At 37.0% G+C, this 23,962-nt stretch overlaps 1 protein-coding gene across 5 annotated transcripts in view; it reads right to left on the bottom strand.

The window, feature by feature from the left end:
- Window positions 1-2,574: 2,574 nt before the first annotated feature.
- LOC122713749 (photoreceptor outer segment membrane glycoprotein 2-like) overlaps window positions 2,575-23,962 on the bottom strand; it is a 51,452-nt gene continuing 30,064 nt past the window's right edge. The window contains exons 1-8 of one of the 5 annotated variants that reach the window (XM_043934484.1): window positions 22,013-22,027; window positions 15,264-15,334; window positions 14,418-14,729; window positions 11,997-12,133; window positions 8,848-9,004; window positions 5,744-5,972; window positions 4,182-4,331; window positions 2,577-3,708 (exon numbers count right to left, since the gene is read on the bottom strand). In XM_043934484.1, the coding sequence (XP_043790419.1) occupies window positions 3,640-3,708; window positions 4,182-4,331; window positions 5,744-5,972; window positions 8,848-9,004; window positions 11,997-12,133; window positions 14,418-14,729; window positions 15,264-15,307 (1,098 nt within the window). In that variant the 5' untranslated portion in view covers window positions 15,308-15,334; window positions 22,013-22,027 and the 3' untranslated portion in view covers window positions 2,577-3,639. Of the gene's footprint in view, window positions 3,709-4,181; window positions 4,332-5,743; window positions 5,973-8,847; window positions 9,005-11,996; window positions 12,134-14,417; window positions 14,752-15,241; window positions 15,335-22,012; window positions 22,049-23,962 lie in introns of those variants that run through there. The other 4 variants (XM_043934485.1, XM_043934486.1, XM_043934487.1 and 1 more) reach the window with 4 other exon arrangements.

The following is a 23,962-nucleotide window of genomic DNA, read 5'->3' as shown; positions in this document are numbered from 1 at the left end:
CCGCGAGCGAGGGGATTTCCTCGAGTGCTTCCGCTGTCTCGTGCAGCCACCATCGACGTTCTAACTGCTTTCTCGATCGCCCCTCCCTCCTCTTCGTCGATCGAATCGAAACGGAAACAATGGCCAGCCGGGATAACCGGGTACACGTACGAGCTTGGAGTGGACGAGCGGGTTTTCGATTTTCTGAAAATCAGCTCGAATCGGGGCTCGTCACGCTCGTAACCCGATCGTTCCATGTATTGTAATCCGCGCGCTGACATCGGTCCACGCTCGAGGGGAGAGATGCGGGTGAGGAGGGTCGTTTTTTTTTTTTTTTTAATTTATTCTTTCCCTTTATAGTAAATTTCGAATTAATCGAATGGAAGAAGAAGAAGAAGAAGAAGAAAAATTAGGGGAATAATATAAAGATTACACGTAGAGGGAAAATTATTCGATGCGAAAATTTTGAAATAAAATGGGAAGAATTGCGGGTGTGAAATGGAGAGCGAGTTTTAAAAAACGGAGAGGTGAAACAATTTTTTTTTTTTTGTAAAATGAAAATTGAATTGTATTCTACGCGAGAAACGAAGATCGGATAATATCGAGTGGAAAAGAGATTGCATAAAGTTTCCCCGTATAAACGATTTTGTGCGAAGAAACAACGCCTCTTGAGAGAACAAGAAGATCGAAGAAAGAGGCGGCGAAGCGTTTTCGAATCGGTCAAAGAGATTCCTCCAGGAATGGTCCTCTTGCGATCACCCCTTTAGATCCTAAGAAATAATCAAATCTTTGGATTAAAAATGATTAAATCTCCAGCTCACCATCGATAATTTTTTCAACAAGATCGGATTCGAAAAATTTTCAATTTTCAATTTAACGAAAGAACGTTTAAACTTTGTCCTCCCCCCCAGAAATAATGTCGACCCCGCCCCGCCATAGATATACACTTCCCTCTCTCGATTTCTCATCGGCCAACCTGGTCGCGCGCCGTTCCCCCCATAAGCGTTAATACGTCGAACGTCACGTAAAACCGGTCGGTTTACGGTGACACCGTAAAGAAAACGTGGAGAACCGTAAGAACTTCGTTAACCATTGTCGCAGGAAATTGCAACGGCTTGCGAAAAAACCCGCCGTTATTAAATTCGAGAGGGGAGGGGAGAGAGGAAGATGGAGGATTGTGCCTGTGTTTTCACCAGATTTTCACCTCCTTAAGAAAATCGGAAGAAAATAAATACCAAAGAAAGGGTTTCTCGCCATTTTCTTTTCGTATTTTTCTTTTTTTTATTCACAATCTTTAAATCCGACTCTATTTAAATTTCGTTCGATCGTCAAGATGGGATTTCGTGATTTGTAAAATATTCGTAAAATATTGATTCTACTTTTCCACGTTTTCCCTCGAAATTTAACGATAAACAAAATTTGAATATAACTCGTTATACCACACCTTGGCTTCGACCATCAATATTCATGATCAAAAAGTAGCTTCGATCGTTTCCCCCTGAAACCAAAGCACTTCTGAAACCATCACATTCTTTTATTAATGAGGGGGGAAAAAAGGAAAAGTTTGACTATTTCTTTTTGATCTTTGATCTTTGACCCCGATCCAAAACTTCGTTTCCACGACAATACATAATCCAGGAAATTCGCAAGTTTTCTTATTTTCTTATAGACAGTTTCGTCTAAAGAGAAATTATACGCGATGGAATGGAATATAATATATATTCAAAATTTCGCAAACTATTTTTGCTATTTTCTCGTCATAACTTATCCATCTGACTTTCATTCCACGGAGAATATTTCTTCTCAAACGTTTCGTCGAGTTTTATGACGTTTCAGTATTCTGCCCGCTTTTAAAACCGCAAGAAACGCTTTTATTCGCGTGACACTCGACGAAAGAACCGCACCCTCGTCAGCGGCCACGCGAGAGCGGAACCAGGCGTGTCCGAGAATTCTCCAGGAGGATCCCTTCCTCCCTTCTTGCGATTAAACCAGGCGGTTTAGAATCGAGCCAGCAATTATGCTTCTCTTCACCCGGAAGTGAAGGCCGCTCCTTTCTTCAGGGATTTTCGAACGAGGGATTTTTAATACTCTCGAAGAATTGGAAATTAGATTCTTTGTGATTCTAAACGATAAAATTAAGAACAATTTATTATATTTACCAAGAATCAGAGATCTCAAGTTATTAAATAAATAAATAATTTCTAGAAATTTCCATGCAATTATCGTTTAGAAGTAAAGTATTGAAACTAAATTTTGTATTTTCTCTCCTCTATATTTCGCTCGTACAAAACATTTCGCTGGAATGAATTCACATACAGGGGAGGAATTTTTTACGCTTTTTTCTCTTATATAAGTTTCTTTTCAAAACTGCGAATACGTATCCTTTTATAAACGACAAAATTAAATTAAAAATCGAATTAAATAATTAGATCTTAAGTTACAAATTATTAACAAATACAAATTTCGATCAGAAAAAGAAAATATCGAAACGAAACTAAACTTTATATTTCCTCTCCTCTATTTCTGTTACGAAGGAAATAAATTCACAGACAGAGAGAGGGGGAATGGATAATCACGAAATCTTTGCAACTCCCCCATCAACAGACTATTTATATTTAAAAAAAAAAATTCACCATCTTCATCCACTTCTAAATTAGAAATTATTAACAAATATAAATTTCGATCAGAAAAAAAAATATCGAAACGAAACTAAACTTTATATTTCCTCTATTTTCGTTACGAAAGAAATGAATTCACAGACAGGGAGAGGGAGGCATCAAAAAATCTTTGCAACTTTTTTTCCCCCATCAACAGACTATTTATATTTCTTTAAAAAAAAATCCACCATCTTCATCCACTCCTAAATTAGAAATTATTAACAAATATAAATTTCGATCAGAAAAAAAAATATCGAAACGAAACTAAACTTTATATTTCCTCTCCTCTATTTCCGTTACGAAAGAAATAAATTCACAGACAGAGAGAGGGGGAATGGATAATCACGAAATCTTTGCAACTCCCCCATCAACAGACTATTTATATATAAAAAAAAAAAAAAAAAAAATTCACCATCTTCATCCACTCCTATTCCACTCCGATTGTAATTACACCTGTTCCCCAGCATCCAATACTGTACCCTCGGACGAAACACGAGGATCGAATCCTCCTCGTTTCTTCTTTATCATCGTCCAGTTCCCCTTTCCTTTTTCCTCTCCAACAACACGATCCTTCCTCCTTTTGTTCGGAATCCATCCTTCTCCTCTTCCTCCTCCTCGACAACAAACGTGGAAACGAGCGATTTAGCGGCGCGACTCGATTAACCGATTCCTCGGATAATCATGGTGAAAGCTATCGTCCGATCTTCTGGCGACGGACGTCCCCTTATCCTATCCACCCCCATCCCCCTTTTCCACGGAGGAGGGCGGCTTGTTTGTCGTCCGCAGGGGACGATGTATCGTAATCGATGATCGATTAATCGAGCGTTCGTTAAATCTAACGTCCCCCTCTCTTCCCTTCTCCTGTGTTTCTCATTTCGATAAAAGCCTCGAGAAAGGATCGTTTCGACGATTCTTACGACGATTTGCGTCGAAGGAATGAATTTTTGCTCCTCGACGCGTGGAAATACGACGCGTGTTCGTTGATCCTCTTTCGACGCTGGTCTCAATTCGAGTCGCTGGAATATACGAGCGGGCGAAGATCGATCATCGAGTCCCCTTGTCCACTGTATTTCTGTCGTAAGAGAAATTGAAAGGATGTCAGAAATTAAAGGGAAGAGGCTCTTGTTTAATTTATCTAATTCTTAATTATAAATTATACGCAACAATGAATTTTGACAAATTGATGATCCTCTCGTAAATAAAATTATTAATTGCATTAATCTCCTCGTTCGTCTAAATCACGGTATGCAAACAGGGTACATATGTAAAGTAAAATATTACGGAGGGGAACTTTTCTTCCCGTTGTTTGCGCGCGCGTTTCCATCCCGAAGAGATTAGAAAATTAAACGAATAAAGCTCGAGTGGCGCCGCTCCATGGGTACACAATCATAGGAGGTGGAGCAGCTTATGGAGGAGGGACAGAGGTTGCGAAATTCCACAGGATTCTTGCGAGAATCCCCAAACGTTGACAAGAGACGTTGTAAAAAAATGTATGGAGAAAAAAAGAAAATCTTTCGAGGGACTCGATTCACCCGGTGCACTAACCCGATCGATCTGGCAGAGGTTAGGTCCACGGGCTAAGCCGAAATCCAGGCGGCCAAAGAGCCAACCGGGCGAGCCTGACCACCGGTCGCCCAGCGCCACCGCGTTCCTCGCCGCCGTGAAGTCGAACCTCGACAACACGCCCACTGTCATCTGGAAAAGGATTTCTTTATTAGAAAATATCGAATGCGTGTTCGAAATTTTCAATTTTAAAATAAAATAAATCGAGAGATTGGTTATTTTGTTAAATAAGAAACGACGCGAGGGGGTTGAGAATCACTGAGCACCGAGGCAACCGTGGTGGCGAGCTATGCAAGCCGAGTAATGCTAAGAACGCGTGTGCTTCTTGGCGTATTTTCTTTTTCCTTTTATGAGGAGAGAATTCGATAAAGTTCCTCTCCCCGCCTTTCTTGATGATGGCTCTTAGAAACTTTGTTTGTGTACGGGACGCGGGTGTTCTCAAAGAGCGTTCCCGTTGGTGAAAAATCGCTGCACGCTTTGCAGAATTTCCCGGCTACGAAAAATTCGAAAAATTGGATCGGATAGGATTTCGAGAAATATAACACGCGATCGCTTTCTGTTCCACGGGAAAAGGGGATTAATCTCCACTTTGCTCGACTGTGATAATAACGTTTAATAATAATTTCGAAAAAGGAAGAGAATACTCTCAAGTAATATTTAAATATAATATTTATAATTATATATAAAAAGAATTTTTCTTTTATCTCCTTTGACCATTTTTTTTTTCTTTTTTCTTTTAAATACAAATGAACGACCATTCGCATTCTCAACATTTATTCAAATACCCGTTTTTATTTCGCGGTCCTAAAATCAAGATACGAGAGCGAAAAAGGTATATGAAAGCCAGTGAGAAATATACGTCGAAAGGAATATGGGACGGATAATTCGCATAGATCGACACCGGAAGGAGACAAAGGGCGTAACGAGGGGCGACGCGGATGGAATAGAGATTAAACGGATTAATTTATCGGTCGATGGGAGAAAAACTTGCGAGGTGGATGGGACCGGTGGTGGGTTTAATTAACCGTGACTATTCCCCCGGCTTCACGAATTAAATCGAATAGAAAGAGAGGGAGATGTGAATATATATATTTATTTATTTATACGTGATATAGGGTATTATTTTCACGCGAACGAAACCCTAATACATCCTCTTCCGATATTACGTTTTATTATTATACGTAACGATTCGATACGAATTTTTATATATAATAGAATTATTGAAATCCGGTGGAAATTTCGATGACACATCATCATCGAGGACAATCAATAATTCCGGACGATATATCGAATGATGATAATCCACCCCTATTTTTCGAGAACTCCCCTCTCTCGAGTTTGTGGTTATTTTACTCTAAATCTGAATTTCTGCGACGTCAAAATCGGAAATCAATATTGGATCGATCGAAAGCGTGAAATTTCTTCGTGAAGATCTTCGAATGAATGCAAACGATCGTTCATCAAAAGCAAAGCTATAAATATTTCTTTATGGGGAAGATAATTGTTCCGTTAGGAAATTAATCTCGATCGATAAGGATCGATACCTGAAACACGAACAGAAACGCGATCATCACGGCGGCGGAGTAGAGGGTCCCGTTTAGCATAATCTTCATAGGGGCGAGACAGCCCCGAGGGTTGAGGCTCTCGTAAGAGGAATTCTGCTCTGGATTCGGGAGTTGAAGGGGATCGTGAAAGCAGGGGCCCTTCACGTCGATTCGACAGCAACTCCAAGGCACCACAGGCGGCGTCACGCTACCGTCCAACTTCGCGTACCTGGAAAGAGAGGAATCCCTGCTACGTGTCGGATCTCCTCGTCACGTACCACCTGTCCCCATCTTCTTCTTTCCTCCAGATTCCATCTCATTCTCTCTCTCTCTCTCTGTTTCTGTCCTTTGTTCTCGCCACCAGTGTCGTTACGCCTGCTTGGAAACGCGTTTCCAAGATGCTCCTCTTCCAGAGTATAGGAATATTAATAATTATATAAAGGAATAATAAACTTTAAAAAGTTTAAACTAGTTAAGATCATCTGGATTATTTTTAATATAAATAAGTGAAGTTGTAAGTTAATGATTTAGTATCTTGAAAAATGAAATCGTTTTAAATTATTTCGACGAATGAAACAATTACTTTACTAAAGGGAAAAACGTGGATAGAATTGTTCCATTTACAATCGAAGAAAGTATAATCTCTGTGGCACAAAGTTGAAGCACGTGTTCGAACCGCGGATCGATTCCACGGCGTTTAATTACCCAACCACTGTAGCCCACCGTATCGAAAGTCCTGGGCCGCCCTCCTCCCCCTCGAAAACTCGAGATGGCGCGCGACGCGCTCTCGGACATGTCCCGCGGACAAGTTCGAATCAGCAAGTTCGACAAACTTGCGGAATGCCGTTTAACCGTCCACCTTTCACTGAGACCAGGAACACGCTTTCCTCGAGATAATCTTCATCGTGAATTGGATTTTTCAATAATTATCAAATTTCATCATGGATTTACAATATTATGAATGTTACGAATCGAATAGATATTCCTGTGTTTCTTATTCTCGTTACGTTAATTGCAGAATAATTATTTTTCGAGAACTTTTCGGTTCCTAATTAATTAAAAAATTTATCTCGTTCGAAATCGGTGAAAATTACTCGAAATACATAAGAAGAAGAAGGAAGAAGCTCTTCTTCAAACTTATCTTCTAGGAGGAGGGGCGAAAATTTTATTCATAATTAAAACGATGTTACGGCACGCTACTCCTTATCGAGTTAACTCCTTGTCGTCGCTATTATTATACGGAATAATCCCTGGATGGATTTTACGAGATCGACGTGAAACAGGAGGAGGGGGCGGTCGACGGTTTGGGAATAGTTGCGGCTAAGGGGGAGGAGGAGGAGGAGGAGGAGGAGGAGGGTGGATCGATGCAGTTGGAAGGTATAATTCTGCAATTAACATAACGAGAAATCGATAACCCACTGTTCTATCTGCGATTACCAGCCGCGACACAAAGGCTTCTGTTCGGAACGCGCTATTAACCCTTTATTATCGAACGTATTACCGCCACCGCATTAATGCACACATACGTCAGCCCTGCAGAAACCTGACTATTAGGCAATTACCGCGAAACTACTCTCTCAAGCAAAGGGGAGCATCCAGGGATGAATTGTTTCGTTCAAATGTTTCGCATCCGTTACTTCCGCCTCTCTGCGCGGCCAGAAAATTCGGCAACCACCGACGATTCCCATATATATATATATAGAGAGAACCTTTCCAAGATTATGAGGACGAGGCGAGAATTTATCGCGATCGCGTTTCGAGGAGGAAAGAAAAAGAAAAAGAAGAGAAAAGAGGAAAAGAAAAGGAAATCTTCTTCTTGAAGATTAAACATTTGATTCGAATTGAAGATCGAGATAAGGCGCGAAAATTTAAAATGTTCCTTCAACTTTTAGAAAAATGCGAATTTTGAATTACAAATTGATGGTTATAATTATAAGAATTGAGATTGAGAGATTTCGAAGAAGAATGAAAAAGAAATGTACTTTTCAGAGGATTTTTTATCGAATAAAAAGAGGTGTATTCCTCTTACAAGTCGATGATTGATTAGACAGTTAGAATTATCAGTGGAAGCAACAAACGAATCTTAAACATCCCCGAATCCGGATCTAAACGTTCTCGTACGTTTTGGTTAAAAGCGAAAGAGCCCGTAAGTAGAGTGAATTGGATGAGAGCGGAAGTGGAGGGCGCCACCACTCCGTGGAAATAATTTGGAGCCCATGGAAGGCCACTTTACCTCGTGGTCAGCCATCTTTTTAAATCCTTTCTAGTAGCATCTCTCTAGTAGGGCGTGGAACTTTGCAATTGCCCCTTTACAACCAGGGTGAAAAACGTATCTTCTTCTTCTTCTTCTTCTTCTTTTTCTTACTCTCTTATTCTTCCCTCATGCTATTTACTCCAAGATTTTAAAGAAATCTTTTAAGAGATCAAGTAACATAACAATTTTTGAAAAATTGTAACAATTGCGTTTTTATTACAATTCCCCTGGAAATTATTATTACTCGAATGAACGAGATGCATGTGATCTTATGCAATCTTCCTTATACCCTACAAAATTATTCCAAACAATTCTGAAAAACATCTCCAACCAATATTTTTCAAGATACACCGCTGTAAATTTTCTGTAAAAAAAAAAAAAAAATAAAGGAAAAGAAAATCAAGAAAATCCCTCTCGACTAACTTTCTAAATTAATTACATAAAAATCTACTTATTATTTACCTAACCCCTTGACAATTTCTCTTGTGGAAAATATTTCACAATGAAACCTTATTTTTCACCCCCTTGTTATTATCACCCCAAGTTTTTCATCTTTGTGGTAATGTACATTATATGCTTAATCGTTACTGTTTAACATAAAATTTTAATCATACGCTTCTCTTTCTCCTCCAGCATGTTCCATTTCGAGCACTACTTTTAATATACTTTTAAGGAAACGCGATGACGATCGCAAGGCGATAATCCTTGGTGCATTGTTCGTGCACCACGACGAGGAGAGGGTAGGAAGATAATGGGCCGATAAACGGGGATACGATATAGATTTTACCCGGTCGATATTACGTTGTTACACGGCACATTGTCCCTCGGCATATAATTAACTGATAATTACTTCAAGATATCCGGCGAGTCGACTACAAGAAATTCTCGTTGAAGCCAATACGTCTTGTGCCAATCGTCGGATGAATCTATCCCGCAACACTGCATACCCACCTGAATGCTGTCTATCCTACGCTTCCACGAGATGTCCGTGAAGTACTTCTTCATACCTGTGTTCCAACAAAAGGAGGAAAAATTTTAGGTTAGGAAAGCGAAATTCGACGAAATGGAGTGGTGTTTTTTTTTTTTTTTTTGGAATTAAAATTTCTAAAATTCGGATGGACTTTTTTATATTCTACAAAATTATTCTGAACAATTCTGAAAAAAATATTCTCCAATATTTTTCGATTCTTTTAAAATTAATTCATACACTGCTGAAAAGAAAAAAGAATTTTATCTAGAAAAATGGAAAGTTTCCAAGATTTGGAAATATACAGAAGAATTTCCTCCTATATTTTATTCTCCAAATTCAAGAAACTTTGATTATTCTTTCGAAAAGATTAAAAAAATCGACATCCCTTCGGGCCAATCGGACAAGAAAGAGTACAAGGATTATCGAAACGAAGGGAAGAATCATCGGATAATATACACGAATATCTCGATTATTCTCCTGCGGGGATAACTGCGTCGAATTCCACGGGATAGAAATATTCTTGGTGGCCTACGATTTTCCGATATTTTATATTCCCGTCGAGGGAATTTGTCCACCACGTATGCGAAGTGGCACGAAAATTCGTGGAAAATTGAAATTTCCTCGCGTGTTACGTATTAAAAAATTTGCGGTCCAAGTAATTTAAATACCGACAATTAAAACTTTCCACTCTGAGTTGGATCGTTCTTTTATATTTACTTTCATTTGTTTGATTCTCTTATCCGAAATTTAATCCCAATCTTTATTATATTTCTTTATTTCAAGTAATCAAGTAGAGTAGAGAACAAGAGTTCAGAATCAGAAAATTTATTTATAAATTGAAGCTTCGCTTTGAGGAGCTTCAATTATGTTGGATTTCATTTTTATTAAGAACAATTCTTATATTTTTAATCTCATATTCGTAGATAACACTACGAAATATATTTTTGAAATTTCTAATTATCGTATAATATTAATATTGAATATGAAGTAACTTGATATAAAATAAAGAAAAAATTATAGTTAAACAAAAGATCTTAAATTTTAATTAAAATAAAATCCAAAAAAAAAAATCAATTTCCCGGAATAAATCCCAGAATTCCTTACTTAATCACAGCTTAATACAAGTGTTGTTTCGTATCCGAGAACGCATCCCAAACTAAACTATCAACGAGGAGTTTCCCTTAGGTTCCTTGTCCGTGACATATCCTAGCACTTACAATTTCGCCAACTTCGACAACTCGAACCCCCTCCTCCAACATGTCTTGGGAACACCCATCCTTCGTAGTTACTCATAAGTTACATAAATTAAAAGTTACAGCGAGAGATAGATTTTATCGAAATTTATTTACACTACTATTCAAGCTTAAAATTTCTAAAACAAAATCTAATGCAAAATTCGTTTAAAAACTATATTTGAGATATATATATATATATTCTGGATATTCTTATTACAGTTTAGTCGTTCCACCATGAATAATTCTTGCCCAATTTTCATTCGCAAACGTAGGGGGACGATCGTATTCGCGGATTCGGGGTAATAATCAAGGGAAATTTGCGTAGAGCCGGTATAACAGGTTCCATCATCCGTCCAAGTTTATCGCGAGCAAACGTTTCGAATTTCAGAGATCGTAGGAGCCGTACGCGTGCGTATCTGTTCATTAAGTAGGTAGACGCGAAACGAGATTTCCATCGGTAATTTCGAACACCGGGGGCAGCCGGCGCGCCCCGTTCGGCCCTCCATTTGCATATTGCACGTAGATAGACCAGGCTTACTATTTCGCGCCGGCTGCGCCATCTGTCCGCCATATCGGCGGCGATATCTCATCGGCATATCGCGATTCATGCAGCTGTAAAATCTGCGCTGCCGCGAATCGTCAAAACCGATCGTGAAAACTTTCTACAGGCTAGAGGAAACAATATCGCGGGAGTATTTGAGGGTATATTCTCGATAACATCGAGAAAAATATTCGTTACGGAGCTTATTAATCGAAAATCACGATTAATAAGCAACGGTAGTGTTGGGTATGCGTCGAGATATAGACGTGGAATTCGAACAACGATGCATCGAACAATTTGTTGAAGAGAAGAAATATAAGAAATATATTTTTTTTTAAATAAATTGTAATAAAAATTCCTCTCGAATCTTTCTCCAATCACCCCTTTTTTCTCTCTAGATCTTTCTTCATCCTCCCCTTTCTCATAGAATATATACATTTTATTTATTTGTTAAAAAGAAATTATACCCCTCTTGCTATACCATTTAAGATTATCATATTCATTTTGAATAACGACGAATAAATCCCACCCTCCTCCTCCTTGATCCATCTCTGTGATCGTCTTTCCTCTTGTTAAAATATTCAAATATTCGGAGGGAGAAAACGGATGGGTACGAAAATAGAGGACAGTGAACAATGGGAGAAAGAGAGGGAGACGTAAAAAAACGTACAACGAATAGGCGGCGTTCATGAGGCGATCGCGCAGAGAAAATGAATTCGCGCGTTGCCACCTGCCGATCCGCGAACACCGTTCGCACACATCACTTGTCGATGAATATTTCACGACTCCAGCCTGGTTTCCGGCCCGGCTACCCTCTCTGTTTTCGGAAAATGGGGTTACCAGCCACCGGCCACAGCCAGCACACAACTGTGGATACCGTTACCCTTGCTTTCATTTTCGTTAATGGCGTTACCTTTACAAAACGATGCCCCTCGGGGTTTATTGTTGTTCGAATTGGCCGGGATTTCGGGGAATTTCACGTTACAATTAGCGTTATTATTATATTTGGAAAATTTTCGAATTTCGAAGAAACGATTCGAATTAACAAGAAACGATGGATTTAATTTCAATCGCGTGTGTCAGTGATTCATCATTATCTCATTTTTATAAAATCTTGTTTTAAAGGGAATAGAATTGATCGTACGAGTTAGTTTCTGACTCGTAAACTTTTCTGACCGAATCTTGTCTTATCAATTAACAATTGGAAATTTTGCCAATTCTCTTCCTTCAATGTTATTATTTTTAAAACTCACCCTCGAGGAGAGTAGCCCGTAGCTGTACCGTCAAATAATCAGCGGTGGAGAACGATTTGCTGGCCATGAAGCATCCCACGAGGACCACGAGCAGCCCTACCAAAGTCCACACGAACAGTCTCAGATTCATCCACGGCCTGAAACCAGCGGATTTCATCTATCATTATCATCCACCTTTAATCCAAGACAGAGAGAGAGAGAGAATCGCTTCCTTCGAAGCAAGGGGAAAACGACGAAAGGGTAGTTCAATTTCGCCAGTTTTCCAATTTCCAACAAAAATCTCCGATCACCGACTCCGAAACCGCGAGGATACGTTAACGAGCAAAAAGGGGAAGGGAGGGGAGGAGGGGTTAAAAATTAAAACGAATGAGGCGCGGGTGGCCATCGGCGGAATTACTCGAAAATTCTGACAAATCGATCGGCCCTCGATTCGAGCTCGAAACGAAAAAGGGGGGGGAATGAAAAAGCGAGGAGGAGAAATTAAGAAAAACACGCCAAAGGTTAATTCTCTCGAATCCACTTCTCGCCACTTTTCCCTTCCTTTTTTTTTTGTTTTTCCGTTCGCCCATCTCGTCGTTTCTCTTCATCCCGTGAAGTCGTGAAAAAGAAAAAAAGAAAAAAAAAAAAATCGAATGGCACGAGGGCGTCGATCGTCGATCCCTTTTTCTTAACTTTCCTCAAATTGCCGTGAAATTCGTTTGCCAGGAATCATCGAGGAATCGAGGATATTTCTTTCCAGTTTAGTTTCCCTTTTCTAAAATTGCGGATTGTACGATTTTCTTTTTTTAAAACTCGTATGCTTAACACGTTGCGTGAACGGGTAGATATCTCGTTTCAACGTTTTGTTTTTTTTTTTCTTCGATTCAAGACGAATTAATTAAATAAAGCGTATACCGAACGAAACCAGATATAGCGAGCAATTATTCGAGTTTGTAAAGTAAATAATAATCGATGAATTTAACGAATAATAGTTAAAATAGTAATAGTAATATTTAAGAAAAAGTGCATAAATGCATATTATACTTTTCTTTTAAAGAGGTCAAAAATGTGTGCAGAGTGTTAATTTTAACGGATAATTAGTGTCACATTACTTATCCATCTTTCAATGTACCTTTTTTTAAAGCAATGAACGTATCTATCAATCCGTCGAGATCGATAAGCAACAGCTCGAAAACAAACAAATATCCGTCCAGATAAAGTAATTGATTATTCTCTTCATACCACGTTTATTCCCCCTCCCTCCAAATTTTCCAGGATCCATAATTTCGACGAGGTGAACACGTGTACACACTCCGTTTTTACGACCCTCTCGCCACTCGTTTCAATCCTCGCTCAAACCTTTCTTTTCTTTTCTTTTCACGAAAAAATATTCATCCATCCGCACGTTCACACTATTCTTCCACGATAAAACACCATTCCTCCCCTCCCTTCCTTTCTTTTTTTTCCTTCTCTCGCCAATTTGTAATGATACCACGGCGGCATTGTGCTGTGGACCCGATTGCGAGAGGGCCAATTGATCGTGTTCACGTCATCCGACGTTTCCCTAATGAATGACTTGAAAACTGGACTGATCTATGGATCTCGAAATATCAAGGATATAATTCTTGCTCTCGTTAACTTTATCCTTTCTCCCTTTCGCAATTTGTGCCTCGACACACATTGATCGTGCCTCCTCGTTTATTATTTTTTTTTTCATTCTCCTCCTCCCTTTTTTTATTCCCCTTTAATCGCTGATTCGATGAAAAAAATTCGATAATACCACAAACGTTTCCCCTGATTGATTACGCGTAATTGTAAATGAATTTTACAATATTTTCATTTTCGAGGGATAATCGAAGGGTTTTGAATTTTAATTAATACGTTTCGGGAATAATTTTAAATTTCTTTCTTTTTTTTTTTTTCGTGTTTATCGAAAGGATGTTGGGAAAAATTGGAGGAAAGTGAATATTGAAGAATCGGTTAATTAGATTATAACAATTTTTGGTAAATAAAATTCGAATTTTCGAGAGGGTAAAATAATCAGATGCGAGAAGATCTCGGTGATATGACGATTTGAGAGTAAGAATTAAGAGTTTCTCGAAGAGAAATGAAGTTTTATTTTCTTACGAAGCCACGTTTTTCTTCCGCTCATCGCGAAAGAATTAAAGGAAGAATCGATTCGATTTCGCGTTCTCTAAAAATTACGCATTCGTGTGGAAAAATTAAGGAATTTTTAAAAATTGCACAAATATCCAATAATCCTAAATATCTATGCAAATTTAATAATTTTTCTTTCTACCAAAAAGGTAATATATTATAAAATTCTACAATCCACTTCTACTGATAATTTTTTAACCTAACCATATATACATTACAATTTAGAATTTATTTATTTTTCATACAATTTAAACGAAATTAATATATTAAAAGATTAAAAGTTACCCTTCGGCGTAATGGAAGTAATTGTAGCAGAGCTTCATGCCCATCAGATTGTGAAAGAACACGTATAGGCCGTACAACATCAAGGTGTAAAACACCAGCTCGAACAGATTCCTCTCCTGCAATTGTAATTTCGCACTGATCGCGAGCGAGACGAACAGCCCCATTAAAAACAGAGCGAGGCCGATAAGGAGGCTCGCCAAGATTGCGAGCACGACGTAACGATGAAGAAGTTTCCTCTGATTCCTCGTGAATCTTATGTCGAGCACTGCCATTTTTTCCCCATCACCGTGTGTCACATTTCGCATCAGAGACCTCTGGTTCAACAGGAAACAAACTAAATCGACTTTGTATATAAAGGTTATCTTTTTTACATTTACAGAGACGAAGAAGGAATTTTGAATAAAATTGTTTCTGGTTTTTTCCAAAATTTTTATACTCTCTAAACGATCGATGTCATCGTTTAAAAAAAAAAAAAAAATTTGAACACTTGATACTATTGTTTTAAGAAGATTTTAAAAAATTTTCAAAAGGAAATACCGTTCGAATTACAAAGAACGAGTCGTGCAAGCAAATTGAAATAAGGTGGGATCGACACAGGTATTAAAGGGTTCGGTGTCGCGTAATTCGTTTGTCGTAATTCGTTTAGAATTCTGGCACTCGCTTTGGGGCCAGTTTGTTCCCGGCTAAGGATCCCGGAATTTCCTCATTCCCACGACGGAAACTGTACCCGTCGAGGTATTTCTATGGTATCCAGGGAGCCTCGTTGAGCCTCCCACTCTCTACAGGGTGTCGAGTAAAGACGCTGCCTTCCTATTTATGCTTACTTCTCTCCCTTATTTACTTCACTCCACGGTTTCTCCTTTCCTCGAAACAGCCTCAAAAAATTGCATCCCGATATTTTCGATCGGTGCTGCCACCTGTCGATGAAATTCAGAGATATCACACTTTAAATTTTCTCACTCTCCTAAATTTTTGACACGTAATTGATATATATATATATATCAATTTTGTTGAAGCGTTTCCACTGATAAATATAATTCATTCAAATATTACTAACAATAATCGATATTAATTAATTATTTAATGAACATTACAATCGTACTCAAAGTAAGCACACCATTTTTTAAACTATTATTCATAATTCCAACTATTCAAACAATCCTTGATTTAATCAACGTCCAAAGAAATTTTCAATCTTCACACCCTAAAAATTAGTTTCACTTCGTGCAATAAAAAAAAAAAAAAAAAAAATATCCAGCGTACATCGGGATAAAAGCGGCGAGAATCGAAAGGGGTATGGACAGTTCCATCCTCCAACGCTCTCCCCCATCTCCAAGGGGCGAAAATAGTTTAAAACGCGGCGAAAGTTTTTTAATTCCGCGAGAGGATCGCGCAGCCCTGGTTTTTTTCATTAACAGAAACTACGAAAAAAATCTGGCCGAATTACTTCCGGGTCACCCGTTACGTGAGAAGGGGCACCGGCCACGAGCAACGTTGCGCAAGACGGTAAGCGAAAGAGGAGGGAGGGAGGGAGGGAGGTACGAAAGGCATTCGATGGCGAGGCTCAAGGCAGCAGCAACTTGGAAAACCCGTATACGGCTTCTCCCCCCCCTTTCTCCCTCCCTTTTTTGTTCCTATCAAAACAGAGTCGTCTCGTACGCAAATTTCTCTCGAGCCTTTTTCCCACCACCGATCTCGAATGAATATTAATTCCATCAACTCGATAAAAATCTCGGTTTTACAACGCGAATCCGTGAAAATCGGCCATTGCCGATGGCGGAGAATCGGTTGGTGGAGAACTTTAATCCCCCTCCCCTTTGTTTCCCGGGACACGACGTTTTAATTAATTTTTACAGGGGGGGAGGGATATTTCGAATTTCTCGACTGTTGGTTGGCCGGTGATTATATAATTTTTTGCTCGCCTATTTCTTCCCGGAATAATTTTTAAATAATTTCTCGTAGAGAGAGAGAGAGAGAATATTTTTGGAACGATTAATTATAATTATTTTATTAATCAAGATCCGAGTTGGAATGATTCGTGATTAATCTTTTTGAATGGAAAATATGATTTTTATCATATTGGTACGATAATTACAATTTAGAAGACAAGATTTGGAAAAATTTGTAAAAATTCAAGATTTTTAATATCGTTCGAACTTGGATATTCGTGTCTCTCGTAACTTTATTTTTTCTTTGACTCGATGGAAATTCTTCCTGCTGCGGATGGCTGCGATAAATTCAATGACAATGTATGCGCCTAGTCCCCGTGGAATAATCAGTTACCCAAGGATCATTAATTAACTTGGAAAATTGTTACAATTTAACGGTAGAGCAAAAGGAGCGAACAAAACTATACATAGGGTGTCTAAAATCTATCACCATTGGTATATAAAAAAAAATAAAAAAATGAATTATCAAATTCAATTAAACGAAGATAGAAAATTAAATATTCTTAAAGTCAATTGTCTTTGAAATATGTCTCCAGTCATATTTCATATTTCGATTGGTATATAGGATTCGAAAATTCTAATTATCTGCCATCCACAATGATTCAATATTATAATCAAACCGTTAACTTCTCTATAAAATTTCTAATCGATCAATTATACAATTTATTCGTTCGATCGAGCATAAAAAACGAAATCTATCCTCTGTATCAATCCAGAAATCCGTTAAAATTAATATTCAATCAATCTTCCATGATAATTCTTTACCTCGTTTCGCTCATCTCCATCGTTGTTAACAAATAATAATGTTTTTCGTTTCTTCTTGCCAAATTTAACTCAAACACGATAATTATTCCAAATTAGATTTGACAAGATTAGATAGATCATTACGTTGTATTCGATTGAAAATATAAAAATAGATCGTTGTAACGTTTGTTCTTTCGATCGAAAAATTTTTTCCTCGAATAATAATTACGGAAACTGTGCAACAATCTTGATAATAAACTTGTTATTCGCTTCATACAACTCCAATTATTTTCATTAAAATTAATAATAACAACGAATAATTTATATCCTCATTAAGTGACAGATAAATCGAATGATTGAATTAATTATTTTATTATTAAATGTGAAATGTTTCGTGACTTTTAAAATGATATCTCGATAACAATTTTCAACTCGACGGGGTTTCAACCCCCGAAATGAAAACGTTTCATTGTGCAACGGTGTTCGTCGAATAACAGGCCGCGTTTGTTTGCTCTTTTCAGCCCAATGATTTCCGGAAATCATCGACCCATTGCGCCTAAACTCTCTCTCTCTCTCTCTCTCTCTCTCTCTCTCTCTCTCCCTCTCTGCGGCTTCAGCAACGCCCTTGAGAGGATCCATCATGACTGGCAAAGGCCGATTCAGCGAGCTTCTCATCCAATTCCCCAGTTTCATGGATCTCCATTATGCGGTTTCAGTTTTATGACCGAGATTCTCCACGCTGAATCTAATCTCGTTAGAGTATTTAAGCTCTTGCCTAATGCTTCAAGATGTTGAGACGATCGAGGGAACGGTTAATTTGCGCGAGACGAGATAACATAATATTCGATAATTTGTACGATTTTGGGAAAAATATCTATCCTCCAATGTATGAAAAAAGAACATATATATAAATGAAAAATTGAATCATCGTTGTTGTCCATAAATGAATTCAACGATTATTAAAGAAGAAAGAAATATTTTCTATAATAGAATTTCAATTATAGAAATTTTTGCAAAAGAAAGTAAAGTGGAAATTAAAAAAAAAAGTCATCATTGTTAGGGACAATCCTGATGATGACTCGAGAGAGAGAGAGAGAGAGAGAGAGAGAAAGAATTTTACGACGATCGAAACGAAAAGAAAAAAAAAAAATCCATCCTTCAATTTTTCGTTTCCCAAAGAATCGAAAAATTGGATCGATTAAACTTTCGTCCGTCGAATTTTCTCCGTCGGTATAGTAGAGAGAAAGAGAGAGAGAGAGAGAGATGCGACAAACGCGCGGGCAACAACTAACTCAAACAATCAAACCGGGCAAACGGTCCGCCTAAATCGTGCCAATCGATCGCCACTGGTTGACCAGCGGATCTATGCCTCAATTAACACCTGGCCGTGTGCGCCGGTCACAATACATCGAGATCAATCCTAATTAGCATACGTTTTAATTTAATTGGAGCTGCGAAACGGGGACAGATACCTCGTTATTTTTCTCAAATCCATCTCGTTCCATCTCGTTGTTACCACACCGTGTTGTGCTCGATCCGTTTCGCGGATGAAAATGTTAAATACGGGTGGATTTAACAGGGAGAGGGGGGGGGAAGGATTTATCCAGGATGAAAAATAGCGAGAATCATATATATTTATATTCGACGACGAATTCGAATATTATTTGTAAATTTGTTGTTTGTTGTTTGAAAATTTCCAAATCGATATTTTTTCTTTTTTTTTTTTTTTTATTCCTTCTACTTTTATCCCCGTAATACGATATCGGATATTTGATATATTACTTTCGAAATTTTTATTTACACGTGTTACAGTGTTTTAATGATTCTCTTCCATTCTTTTTACTCTCCATGGATATATTGTTTAATATCGCTCGTTCGATTCTCCCTTTGGATTTTTGATGAATTATTTAATAATCCCAATCGCTTTTATCATTTCCATCTTGTTGTTAATTAACTTTTATTTATTTATTTTTTTTTACTTTTTGTTTTTTCAATATCCGTTTGTTTTATCGATATTATTTATCTCGAATTTTATTCATGAGCATATCACGTGATAAACTTGCGCAAAATTCCCTTCTCTTTATATATTTATATTAATTTCTCCCTCATTCGTTATTTTAAATTAATATTAATTCCTCTTAGCTTCTTCGCATTTTCATATTTTTTTAAAGTCAATTAATTCTTCTGCACTACGTTTACAATTCTGAATATCATCATCATCATCATCATTATCATCATCATCAAGAATTTCTTTCTTTAATCACGGCGATCTTCGTTCTCGACAATTTTTCTCCTCTCCCCTTTCCACAATCGCACGAATTAAAATTTCTCCCCTTGTCAATTTATTTTATCTTACCTTATTCAAACTACTCCTGAATATCGACTCTTTATTTCTCTCCTCAACGTTCATTTTTCCAATCCTTAAAAAATTCCCTCCCTTCCCAGTTCTAATTCTTCACACAATTACACGATTCCTTTTCCTTCGTTCATTTCGACTCCAAATCGATAGATAAAAATTTCCTTTCGAATTAATTAATTTTTCCTTTCCCCCTTAAATTTACACACCCCTCCACTTATTTTTTTTTTCCCTTTCTACCGATCACAGGTGACAGGTTCAGCCATCCGCGAGATCCGCGTGCATTTTATGAAATCTCTAATGGGTACGGGTGGACGAGATGCGGGCCTCAGAGGTGGCTCGTAAAAGAGGAGAGGACGTAAAAGAAATCGGCTCACGAATTATCCGGGAGAATGGTGGCGCGGAGGAGATTTGAGGGCGCGATCGAGCGTGACGAGTCAGAGGCCTTCGCGTAGGAGGAGGAGGAGGATCGAAGAGGAAATTTTCCCTCGAAAAATATTCTTCCCTCCTTCTTACGCGAAAGAATACGAAATCCTCTGATTTAACAGGGAGGAATGGGATAAAGGGTAAATCGGGAAAGATTTAAATATTCCAAACCTTTTTATTCGATTCTGGTAATTTTTTTTTTTTTTTCATAAACTAAGCGTTAAGTATAAGTATGCATTAAAATATTTCGACGAATTTGGGAGTATTTTAAGTATTTTAAAGATGATGTCAGGTTCGAAAAATCGTTTTTTAATTTGTTAACGATTTGTGAATCGTTGAGAGTTCGTCGTGTGTTTTGAAAATGTAGTTCAAATTTTGTACTTAATTTTAAACGTACGTGCATGAAAAGTTCGTTTAAACGATTCTTTTAAAAAATAAATTTGATCTATGTATATATTCATTACGCGATTCACAATTATATTTTTTTAATTTTCGTCGGTATTCAGGAGAAGAACGCGTATTCCATACGGGAATAGAAGCAGAAATTTTGTAATAGTTATGCTTCTTTAGTTATGTTTTTATCTTGGTGTTTACACGCTCTTCTGCCTGTTTATTTTCCCGGTTTGCTTATTTACGTAAAATTCCCATAGCTTGTATCCAGTTCACGTCTACGAGCAGCGGAAATTTTTATGATAATATACTATGCAGTAAAAATATTGAACAATCGGTTAAGTAAACTAATTGCTAGTCGTCCAAAGAGAGGGAAGGAAAATTTTAAATTTTATTCGAACTATAACTTTGAAAATTAAAGAGTTTAATTAAACTTGATGTTTGAAATGTTTGAATGAATGACGTAAAAAAATATCGAAGTGCCGAAGCTTAACAATCGAACAATACAACAATTAGATAATAAAATAATATAAAAAAAAAAAACTACAGAAACAAATTAAATTTTCAAAAATTAAAATCGATCTAAAGGTATTTGAAAGCTTCGAAACTTAAAAAGCAAAATTTAAAATTTAAACAAGCTTCACATTTGAATTTCACGAAACGAGAAAAATATCAAAGAAGAATAAAATATCCTCAAAAACAAAGAAAAATAAATCATGAACCACTAAAGCAAACTAAACTCTTAAAAACAAAAATCTCAAATTCGAAAAACACAAAGAAAAAATAAAATTTTAGAAAAAAATAAATTTAAAATTCAAATTCAAATTCAAACGCATTTAAATATCAAATTATATTCAAGGCGAGAAAAGATATCAAAGAAGGATAAAATATCCCGAGGAAAATAAAAAACCAATTCCAAAAAAAAAAAAAAAAAAAAAAAAAAAAAGAAATTTCGCGATGAATCGGAAAGAATTTCCTAAAAGGAGAGTACGACGAGATGACGAGATGAAAATGTATGGAGGCGTACGTACGTAAGCGAAGTCCGATTACAGAATCGCGCGCGAATTCCTCTCTTTTCCCTTCGTCTACCTAGATTTTCTCGTCGAATTCGATTCGCATTATGCGCGCGTAGGACGCGTTGACGAACATAATCGCATTAAGGTCGCGACAAATTTCGACGCTGCCTCGAGATGCTTATTGCGTGGCGAGATGCGTCAACGCGATCAGAAAATCCGTGTTACCATCGAAATTTCCAGGTAACGTTTGAAAAACTTTCGAGGCGAGGCTTATTCTTATCGTATCGATACGCGATACAATTTGCGAGAATTTTTGCCAAGAATGAACTTTCAAAGAGTGTTATTCGAACGTAAAGAATATCTGCGTTAACATCGAAATTTTGATCCAAGAGGACGTAAGAGGATTACATCGAGGGAGCAAAAATTTAAGCTTATTACTCTCGATGTACTCTCGTTTATCTATATCGAGGTAATTTTTGTCGAGAAGGATATTATTTGAATATAAGAAAAATTTTATGGAGCAATAATAAGTTATTAAATCGTATCGTATCGAATGGAAGTGAAATGCTATTTATTTAAATAATATAAAATAGCCAAGATAATCTTATATTGCGCAGTTATTATTATAAAGCCTACAATGTATTACGTTACACGAATACGTGAGTTATAAACACGTAATATTGTAAACACTTATACTACGCTTCTAACGCTTACCTTCTCTGTTTTCGTTTTCTGGGACGTCCTCCTTCCCGCGGCACATTCTCTCCCGACACTTACAACGCCACGCGCAAAATCAGACTGAGCCACGTGTCACGCGTGCGTCTGGTTGTACCGCTAAGGCCCGCTACGTCTCGTGCGCGAAAGAGATGCGCGTTAGTCGAGCGACTTGGGCCCGAGTTTAATTTAATGTGACTTCGATTTAAAGACGATGTACATCATATATCATTCGATCTTTAAATATTGTCTTCAGTCAAATTTTAAAAAATTGTAAAAAGATTATAAAAAAATTTTTACAAAATCACGAGTAATTTTCTAATTGAATTTTATACAAGAAGTTATATAATATTAATATGTAAATATATGAAATATTTGTGCTTGAAGATGATTAATTTTTAAAATTTAATACATAAAGGATAATAAAGCTTGTATATTGTAAATTTCCCAAGTTTAAAAGCTGAAATTTAAAAGCTCGTTATATTCGATACGCTTAAATGGAAAGTTTATCGTATTTTCAGGTTAAAAGCATTGAATCGTAGATAGAAATAACGTTGAAAATTTACACGAGAATTTATCATTAAGGAAAAAACAAAAAAAAAAAAAAAAAGAGATATTAAAAATTAGTTACAGGCTCGTTCGTTTGTTGCGTAGAGCACGATGCGGGTGTAACATTCGTTCCTACGACAAATTATGCTCGTTCCATAATATTATGCCAGAACCTCGTTCATGAATAACGGATATTATTGATATTTTAACTACTACACGATGCTTCGTTTTGTTCTCGATGCACGTGCCTCGATTCGATAATAAATTCCTGGTCCACGCTGTTTATTCGCGTTTGGATTCGCGTTCCCTAGTTAAAATTAATGTAAAACACGCGACAACAAATTTCTCCAGGATCGTTTGAAACGCAACGTTGAAATTTTCATATCTCGAAACTTGAATGAAAAATGAATGAAACTTTGAAAAAAAAAAAAAAAAGAAAAAAAGGAAAAGGAAAAAGAAAATAAAGAAATCAAATTGAAAGGAATGAAACTTGAGGATACAAGTCTTGCAAATATCTGCAATGTTAGTTGACTGCGTTTTAAATACAGTGCTATTTAAAAGTTTCGGATCGCTTATTTTATAAGAAGGGCGAAGTTGGATATATTTTTAATGGAAAAAGTACGAGAGGGAAACGTTTCATGCTTTTGCTATATTTTTAAATTACACGCGGCTGCAATTGAAAAGTTTCAGATTACAATTATTAGTTTGTATTTGTATAAAGCTACATACCGACGATTCGATTTTCTGAATATTAATTCTTTGTCCCCGTATTTAATCCCATGCATATGCATGGCCAAAAATTGCCGGGTATCGTGGAAAGTTAATTATTCAATTAGGAAACAAAGTATTATGGGGCGATACGTCAAACCCAATTTCGAATTGGAAATTTCTATAATTTGTACGGACACGCTTATATATACACTCGCGGTGTTATAAAAAAATTAATATCTCTAAACCAATCAAACCAAGCGCTTAAAACTCGTTATTAGACTGCGGACGTTTATACAGATTGAAATTGTTATGAAGATAATTAAAAAAAAAAAGAGATTTAAGTAAACCTATTTCACTCTTTAAATATGATAATAAAAAACTATATAATAAAACTACATATTCTCATGAATTATATAAAGTACGAAGTAGTTTGATTTTCTTATCAAACAGAAATAGAATCGAAACGATATCGATTTCTTTTTATTTCGTACAAAACCGATAAAATTATTGTACAGTTCGAAATCGACACGCGTCAAAATCCCTCAAAAACAAGACGAAAAAATTCCTCAAATTCCACGAAAACTTGCTTCATAGGAGAAGAAAAGCATGCCCTTTAAGACACGCTTTGTTTCATCCCGATATCTCGATCCGTTCCGAAGATACGTCGTTCGAAAGTTGGCGCGTTCGAGG

Source organism: Apis laboriosa, unplaced genomic scaffold (genome assembly GCF_014066325.1).
Source record: "Apis laboriosa isolate Shangri-la unplaced genomic scaffold, ASM1406632v1 scaffold26_cov146, whole genome shotgun sequence".
In the NCBI taxonomy this organism is placed as follows: Eukaryota; Metazoa; Arthropoda; class Insecta; order Hymenoptera; family Apidae; genus Apis; species Apis laboriosa.
This window is presented reverse-complemented; position numbering and strand designations above follow the sequence as displayed.